Here is a 9648-nt window from a genome sequence, read left to right as displayed (position 1 = left end):
TGTGAACTGTTTCACCCCTTTAAAGTGTGGAAATGCCCCGATTCTGCGTACCTTCAATGCTGCGCCCTGTTGTGGGGTTCCTTCGTTCCTCTGGACTCGTTTTTATTTCCCCTTGAGGGGTTCTGTGTGGTTCGGTCAGGAGAGATCGAGCAGCTGCTCCTTACTCTGCCGCCATCTTAACCGGAAGTCCCCTTCTCCATCCTCCTCCTAGTTCTAAGTGCCCACATCACTTACTGGCCAGCATTCTCTGAAACCAGAAGTTGGGTTTAATAGTTCGAGTCTCAGTTTAATGTTTTGAAGTCTTGGCTTTTTTTTTTTAGGGGAATTGGCTTTGTCTGAATATGACAGTGATGTTCGCCACACTTGCAGTAAGTTCTGTGGTTTTGGAAGAGTTTTATCATGCTGAGAGCACACTCTTATCAGGAAGAGGGTCTATTTCTTTTCTACTTTCTCCCATATCCAATAAATTGTGTGGTCACTATAAGTTGAGGGGGTGTGTTTTATGACTGTGAGAGATTATGTAGACACAGGTTACAGATGTCTTAGGAGGAGGCTTAGGAGGAGCCTTGGGCTTTTTCATAAAAAAAAATTGATAACAATTCTGAGCAACAGAGGATGTCCCCCCAAAGTCAGTAAAGTTTCAAGCTCTTAAAGCTTTATATCCTCTGTATTTAATTATCCTCTAATCTAGTATGGATTTTAACCATCTAGTTACCTGGAGCTACAGTATTTAGTGATGAGAAGCTTCTAAGCACATGTGCACCAGAGGGGCTCTGATGACAGAGACCATGTGATGGGTAGTTTGTACATAATGCCATCTGGTGGTCAACTCACATAATATGTTTTCACTGGCTATGGAGGTTTTGGCAGATTTAAGGAAGAAAACTTGCAGTTAGTTATTAAACACTTCCTATGTGCCAGTGCTGAGCATATACAAATATATCATTTAATCCTCACAAGAGCCCTAGAACATAAATGCTACTTTTGTGCCTATTGTACAATTAGAGAAACTGAGATAGCTTTGCCCAGAGCCACACAGCTTTTTAATTAAATTTTTTTTAATTTTAAATTTTAATTAAAAACATTTTTCCATAGTTACATGATTCATGTTGTCTCCCTTCCCACCTTCCTGGAGCTGACAAGCAATTCCGCTGAGTTGTACATCTATTACTAATAATCTAGCAATTTGGAACTGTGGCTCAAAAATTGCTACTTGTATACATATTTTGACCTACTGATACAAACTAAGTAGGCTTTCATTCCAAAGAGATCAAAGAAAGAAGAAAGGAACTCATGTACGAAAATATTTATAGCAGCTCTTTTGGTGATGGCAAAGAACTGGAAACCATCAATTTGGGAATGGCTGAATAAATATTTGAATATAGTAGAATATTTATTGTGCTATAAGAAATGACAAAAGGGTTGGTTTTAGAGAAACCTGGGAAGACTTGTGTGAACTGAACAGAATCAGGAGAACAATTTATACTGTAATAAGTATTGCGATAAAGATAAATAACTAAAAAAGACCTAGGAACTCTCATAGATGCAATGACCAACCACAATTCTAGAAGACCATGAAACATGGTACTTACCTACTAAGAGAGATAAAAGCCTTGAGTTGGAGAATAAGGCATTCAGACACAGCCAAAGAGGTAATTTGTTTTGCTACATTATGCACATTTGTTAAAAGAGACTTTTTTTTCTGCCAGTGGGGATAGGGAAGGAATAATATTTATTTATTTATTTATTTATTTATTTATTTATTTATTTATTTATTTGGTCTTTGTTAAATTCAGAATTTTTTTAAAAAGTGAAAGAGGAAAAATCAAAGCCACAGGAGCCTATGCAATGCATAGATCTTTAAGGGTTTGATTTTTCTTAAAAGAAGAAATTCAAGAAAGTCAGCCAACAGACTGAATATAAAACACTAGTATTAGCTATAGATATTTTTTCTAGTTTAGCAAATTAAAGAAATTCTCTGCTTCAATTCCATTCTAGCCAACAAACATGCTAACTGCCTACAAAGAGAAAAGGCCTGGTAAGACGAAGATGAAAAACAAATATCATTTATGAAAAAATGTTCCAAATTACTATTTATTAGAGAAATAATTAAAAGAACTCTAAGGTACTACCTCACACCTATCAGACTGGCTACCATGACAAAAAAGTAAAATGATGAATGTTGAAAGAGATGTGGAAAAACTGGGACACTAATACACTGTTGATGGAGCTGCGAACTGATCCAACCATTGAAGCCGTGTTCAAAGGGCCATAAAACTATGCATAAACTTTGTCCCAGCAATACGACTATTAGGCCCAGATCCCAAAAGACATTAAAAATAGGGGAAAACGACCTAGCAGCTCTTTTTGTTGTGGCAAAGAACTGGAAATTGAAAAGATATTCATCAGTTAGGGAATGGCTGAAAAGTTGTGGTTTATGACTGTTTCAAAACACCACTGTACCATAAAAAATGACAAACAAGCTGATCACAAAAAAACTTGGAAAGACTTCTATGAAGTGATGAAAAGTGAAGTGAGCAGAACCAGGAGAATGTTGAATACAATAATAATAGTGTACAATGATCACCTGTGAATGACTCAACTCTTATCAAAAAGGCAAGGATCCAGGACAACTCCAAGAGACTCATGATAAAAAAGTTATCCGCTGCCATAGATAGAACTGACAGTCTGAGTGTAGACTGAAGCATATTCTTCACTGTATTTCCTCCAAGAAGTTTTCTCTAGTATAAGCAATATGTGTCTTGTTTCACAAGATGAACACAGAAATATGTATTGTATGATAACGTATGTGCAACCTATATCATATTATCTGCCTTTTTTGGGGACAGGGAAAAGGGTTAGAGAAAAGAAGAAAACATGGATTGCAAAATGTTAGAAAATGATTATTAAAAATCATATCAACATGTAATCTGAGGAAAAGAAAAATTTAAAAAATACTATCTTTAATCTCAAGAAACTTATAATCGAATAGGATAAACTCTACACAAATAATTACAATGTAAGTTAGAAATTTACTAATTAATAATTACTTGTTAATAGAAAATTGTTAATTAAATTATTAAGTGCATAGGAGAGGTTGAACAGTAGTATGAGAGCTTTTAAGGAGAGAAAGATTATTTCTTACTGGGGCTCAGAACTGATACTAGAGGATTTCAAAAGGCAGAGATGAGAGTGTAAAGAGTCAACCATGAGATGGCCTTTATAAATGAAGAGAGGAGAGAGCAGAACAAGACTGCAAAACATGAAGTATTCCAAAATTCAAGTGGGTTATGTATATTTAAGTTCTGATTTTTAAAAAGAGGCTAGAATTTCTAAATTAATCATGAATTAGTAAAATCCTCCAAACTTGACAAGGGCCATTGAAAAACAAATTAACGATAAATCTAAAAACTCAGCATTATCATAAGATTTCATAGGATCTGGAAAGAATATTAGAAGTCATATATTATAAACCACTCATTTTACACATGAGGAAATAAAGGCCCAGGGAGGTAAGATTATTTGTCCAATGTAGGTTGCTGGACTTAAATCAGACCTTAACAGGTCTAAGTATCCAAATAGTAAATAGCAAAGATAGAACTCAAACCCAGCATTCTTTTCACTATACTGTTCAGAGTTGTATGAGACCAAGCACTGGAAGGTTCATGTCCATGAATTACATATAGTTTATAAATTTATATCTTGTTTACAGAAAAGGAAGTGTTCTTTCTATCAAAGCCCAATGCCTTCTGATCTCTCATTTACTTTCTATAATGAAACCAGAAGAAGTATGACTAAATGAGGGCTTTAGATTTAACTCACTGACCACTTACTTTCTCCTGTTTCCTCTTCTGGATTTCCCAATACTCTGTTTTATTGTTTCTTTTTTTGCTGAGAAGTTTAGACTAATGATTTCAAAAATCAAATGTGTGAGGAGCATTAGCATTTCAAAGACTAGATTTTGAAGTCCTAAATGGATATGTTACAAAATAATCATTCTCATTTTTCTTTCTAGGATAGCTTTGAAAGTTACATATTGAAATTATTATTATCATTTATATGTGATTTATTTGTGTATATATATATATATATAATATATATCATCTTTGGATCCAATATACATATTGGATCCAATATATCTTTGTATCTTTCACTTTGTCCAAAATGACTGCAAGACCTTTTGGAACCTATTAAGTATATATTTCTCTGGTAGTACTAAGAGATATTCATTTTTATTGTTTGGGGAAAGTAGGAACTCATTTCCAGGTTGAGCCTTATCAGTCCCCTCATTCCTAGAAAGCAAAAATCCAGAAAAGGGAGAAAGAAAGAAAATGGAAGCAACCTAAAATTGATTTAGGTCACCCAACAGTTATCCTCCATTTACTTACTACATTTCCTGCCTCTGCAGCAAGCCGAGCAGCATATCGGGCAATAAGCCTGTGTTCTTCATCCAGTCGGCTGGGGCTGTCCAGGACACTGTCAAAGAGATAAAAAGAACAGATATCCATTAATTATGACTCAACTTTCCTTTATTCTTGGAAACTTGGAAACTCTTTCTATAGAAAGAGGGAGGGAAATCTTTCTAAAAAAGCAAGATGGTCATTTTAAAAAGGTTTGGGTCACAGGTATTGTTGGTCCTCTGAGACAAAAAAAGGATTTACTGGTGTAATGGTTAAGTGTCTTTGTTATGTCTCTTCCATTTTATCGCTTCAGTCAGTGGCAAGGCTGCAAGATTATGTCATTTTGCAGAGAAAAACCCTACTACTTGTAAAAGCTAAAACACAGATATCTTATCAAGATGTTGAGAAATAATGAGGGCACCAAACCCCCAAAATAAACGAGCCCTGAAAATACAGAAACCAAGAAGAAACTAAAACATCATGAAAAAATAAAAGACTAAGAAAAAGTAATCATTTGCCCAAAGATAATGAATTTTTTTCAGGGTCAATTTTTGAATCTCTATTATTTTAAAACTAACATTTAACTCTGGCATTATGTAGAGCACTTCCTAAGCAAAAAGTGAAGTAGGTATCCCTTGCTGTCGCTTTTCTTTTTTTTCCTCTTTTAATCTTGGTTCTCTACACCACAAATACCCTCTTCTCTAACTATAATGTCATTAATATCTTAATGTGAATTTGTTTAATGTATTATTTCTAGAAATATCTTTAAAATTTTATTATTTTTGTCTCTATTCAATCATTTGTCCAAATATCTTCCTATTAAAGTGTTATGCAAAGATGCTTTAATCATATTATGTTCTCTATTGTTTCATCCATATAAGTAATGTATGTCTTAGACTATTAAGGTTTATGTCTATGTAATTATCTTTGTACAGCCTTTAGCAAAGGGTTTGTCCCACAACTTGGTGCTTGAAAATGCTTTTGGATAATATTCCCTTTACATCAGCTTTAGGAATAAAGAGTAATGATCACTAGATCTTCTCTCTGTCTAGTTAGTCAGAAGGGGTTAATACAGAGTATCTTTACATTCCTTTGGGCTTGATTAACTAGAAAAATTTTTTAAGAATCACTTGCAAATAAAAGAGGCAAATCACAAGAACTAAGCCTCTATTAGGTACTTTCTTAAAAAAGGAACTACTAGGGTACATACTGGGGTCAATCCAATTCAGTTCAGGTTCCTACATATCCCATACCCACAGCAGAATAATACAGTAGAGTCACCATGGTTCAGAATAATGATCATAGGGCTATTGTAAGATAATTGCCAAAGAAAAATGCAACAACATCCTCCTTACTTGTCTCTTCTGACAGGAAGGAAGGAGGGGAGGGCCATTTATTTTGTTTTATTTTGTTTTGTTTTATGAGTTGCCATGACCAAGGCACTACCACCACCTGATGACAGCTTATCAAAATTGCAGGAGTTAATGATTATAAAGTGATGGCAAAAGTCCGTGTGTATGAGAAGACTAAAAATCAATAGGAAATACTCTGAATCAAAGGAAAAATTTAAAGAGCTAGAAAATTACCTGGAGGGGGGGGGCAAATAAAAATGTTTTGAAACCATCTCCAAACAAGCTCAGTATATTGAGACGAGAGATATAGATAGCCTAAGTTGAGAAAGCAGCAAGAAGAGAATCCTGGGCATACAAAAGTTAGGCTGCAGTCCTTTCTTGATTCATTTTCATTCTTTCTTAATTCTTTTTGTTCTAGTCATAGTACTTGATTAATGTTGAACTGATTTGTCTGTGGATATCATTCAAAATCTAAAATTGTTTCAGCAGGGCTGTCCAAGTCATTAATCATAACAGACAGGGGAAAATTGGATAATTTAATTTTCTGATTAACTGAGCATTGATTTTAAAAATCTGTTTTGTTTTAACTTTTGTTGTAAAATTCAATAGTTCACTTTCTTGTGATAAAAGTAAATAAAATAAATATAAATGCATTTTTATTTGACAATTAAGTATCTTGTAATAATCATATAGTCATTCTGTTTTGGAGGGAGACAGGAAGTTTTTCTATTTCATTGCATAGAGTTCTTTTTTTATAATACTACATAGTAATTTGAGTGCTTCCTAGAAAACATCATATTGAATTCTTGATCTTGTCTCTTGTAACAAAAACTCAAGAAGAGAGGTAGTTTGTTTTTTCAATTTGAACTCTCAGAAGGCTTCTGAGTCAGCAGATCTTTGCTCATGTACTCTATCATTCTCTCACCATCAAAGTTAAAGACCCTGGCTAAAATCTTCAAAGAATTTTCTGAGTTAGGCAGCAGACTCAGGTTACCATTTTAGATTTCTGCAATTATACTGAGTCAGTGGATAGAAAGGAGTCCATTCTCTCTAGGGAGTACAGTGAGATCCAATTTCTAGTAAGCATAAAGTTTTGGGTAAGAGCCCACAGTGGACATTTCTTAAATGGGTGAAATAAAAATAGTCAACGTATACATAGCAATTTATTTTTTAAAAAGTACTTCCTCACAACAACCCTGTGAGGTAGGTAATTGAGATATTTTCAGAAAAGGGAAACTGAGGCTTGGAGAGGTAGAATTATATGCCCAACGTCAGAGAGATAACAAGGAACAAAGCTGAACGTCTAATCTATACTTGCAGACTCCAACTCCAGGGCTCTTTCCACTATATCACAGATATTTCTTCATGACATGACCATCAATAATGATCAAGACATACTTTCCTGCTAATGATATGGGAAAGATCCTCTGGATTCTATGAAATTTTAGGAATAGGTGAAAAGAAAAAAACCTGTGCAATAGTCTGCTTCTGTGGGGGGGGGGAGAAGAAAAGGAAATGCAATGAGGAGTAATTCTGTAGAAACTGTAGAGCTCTATATATCTAAACTTGTGTGTCATTCTCTTAGAGAAAGTTGAAGGAAAGAGGACAAAGAAGCCTAGAGAAATTGGGACTGCATGGTACAGTTTTTCTCAAAGATCCATGGTATATTATTTATAAAGTTTCTTAGTAAAGTTCACAGTGATTTGTTCTTCTAGTTGGCAATCCCAGGATACATCCCTCCCCTTCATAAGCCCAACTGCTGTTCAAACACTGACCGTGCACAGTGCTGTAGACGCGACACATAGGAAGCTATCAGTGCATGCTCATCAGCCAAGTGACTGGGTATTTCCTGGCTATACTGTAACCTGGGAAGAATGGAGGCAAAGACAGCAAGCATGACAGAAACACAAAAAGAAGGAGAAATAAACATGGATTAATATGGGCAAATAAAAGAAAAAACGGGAAAAAATCATAAACTATAATGAGATAATGAGAAAAACAAATTTTAAAAGCACATTGTATAATGGTGTCACTCTTAGGATGAGACACTTCACAAATATTTCAAGCATATACTTCTGTTGATTAGTCTGGCAGGCTGTACTGAGTCACAAGAAGAGGCGGTCTTATTAAGCTTTTCTAGAATTTTGGGATATACCTACTAGGAAAAATCTGGCAGGAAAAGAAAACTGAGTAGTCAGACTGACTGTGTGTAAAACTGACTGTATGTAAAACACAGATAGAAATAATTCCTCTTCAATCAGGTAACAATTCAATTACAAAAAGGATAGGGACCCAGGATTACTATTGGTTATGCTGGGAAATTAATTCAATTCCTTATGTAACATTTTGAAGAAAATATTAGGAATTGCAAACCCTTCTATGGTTATACGGATGGCTAGTTGCTAGCTTTCTGCTTTGATTGCCACTCTAAAGAATTTGGGGCTACCTCCTGTGGCTACAGTTGCAGGAATATGGTATACCTCTCCCCAGTTTTTCCCTTTTGCCATTTGTTTAATTCAATCACCACCTCTTTGGCCAGACGGGAAGCCAGACCAGAGAATGCAGAGTTAGTGGGAAATAAAACAAGATTTGATCATTCTATGAGATGAGAGAGGAGAAAAGGACACAATGTCTAAGGATATGTGTGTGTAATTATGCACATGCATACACCCCACCCCCACCCCTCCTTAACAGCAATGAACCCTTAAGTTTCTTTCTTTTACTCTTCGGCCAGAGGAGTCAATACACAGTATTGACTCCAAGACAGAAGGTAAGGGTTTAAAAAAAAAAAAGACTTATTTTGCATATCTCCTCAATGTGCTTTTATTCTCCTTTGTTTCCTGGTCTGAGGAGAACTTCTTCAATTTTTTTATATAAGAAGTCTGTTCTCTTTTTAATTTCTCAGACCCACATATGTATCTCTAATCATTTTCACTGTTATTTTCATATTGGTGATTACCTCCAGTTTCATCTTATTGTTTGATCTTTTAGTTAGTCTATCTCAGAGAGATGAACCACCCCTTTCTTTCTCATAAATAATGTTCCACATGCAACATAGACAAATTTAAATGCACACAAGTAGGAAAAAGAAGAATTAATTATACTATAAGATAAGAAAAACATGGAGAGCTACCCTCAGTTATATGAGAGTCAATTGATCAACATTGAAAATCTATAGCATCGCCAGAACTACATGAGGTGTTGAGGAACACAAGGACAAAAAGAAGAGCATCTCTGGTCAGAGGAGCTTCCACTTATTCTTTTTGCAGGAGATAACGTTTATATGTAAATCAAAACAAAATATAAGGTAATTTTGTTTGGAAGGTCCTAGTTGGAGGAGAGGAGTGGAGGCAGGAAAGATCTCATGTAAATGGCGGTCCTTAAGCTGAACTTTGAAGGAAATGGAGGATTCTAAGAGATGGAGGTGAGAAAAGAGTACATTCTAGGGAAGAGAAACAGTCTGTGCAAAGGCAGGTATAATGAAGGTATAAGATGGATCGGTTATCGAAGTTGGTAATCCTGTAGGCAGTCAGGAAGCTGGTGTGGCTTAACCTCAAGCTGTTTACTGATGGTGCTGGATGTAAGAATGACCAGCCACCAGTGTCTAAGCCAGCCAAGGGACTGATGTAATTTCCCTTGGCAAGGATTGAATCCCCTTTAAGAAGATTACTTCAGCCCCTAACCAGGCTGAGGAAGTAACTCCTATTGGATGACAATGAGATTAGACAGGAAGGGAAGTGTGGTGCTTCCTGTCTAACAGCAATGGAATTACTCTGCCGCCCTCCTAGAATCTTGATCAGCAGTCTACTTAGATCAGAGTTGAAGGTAGGAGCCACTAGTTCACAAGTTAAACTAAGGTTTTATTTGAAAGGTTGATTAGGGGAAAGGGTTTGGAG

At 35.5% G+C, this 9648-nt stretch overlaps 1 protein-coding gene across 2 annotated transcripts in view; it reads right to left on the bottom strand.

Moving 5' to 3' along the window:
* Nucleotides 1-9648, bottom strand: part of DTNB (dystrobrevin beta) — a 332957-nt gene that overhangs the window by 101523 nt on the left and 221786 nt on the right. For both annotated transcript variants that reach the window (XM_044663758.1, XM_044663759.1), the window contains 2 exons: nucleotides 7528-7617; nucleotides 4389-4476 (listed from right to left, as the gene is read on the bottom strand). In XM_044663758.1, coding sequence (XP_044519693.1) covers nucleotides 4389-4476; nucleotides 7528-7617 — 178 coding nt within the window. The remainder of the gene's footprint in view (nucleotides 1-4388; nucleotides 4477-7527; nucleotides 7618-9648) is intronic.

The sequence above is a fragment of the Gracilinanus agilis genome, chromosome 2, assembly GCF_016433145.1.
Source record: "Gracilinanus agilis isolate LMUSP501 chromosome 2, AgileGrace, whole genome shotgun sequence".
NCBI lineage: Eukaryota > Metazoa > Chordata > Mammalia > Didelphimorphia > Didelphidae > Gracilinanus > Gracilinanus agilis.
Note: the sequence above shows the minus strand (reverse complement) of the source record. Positions and strands in the feature narration are given on the sequence as shown.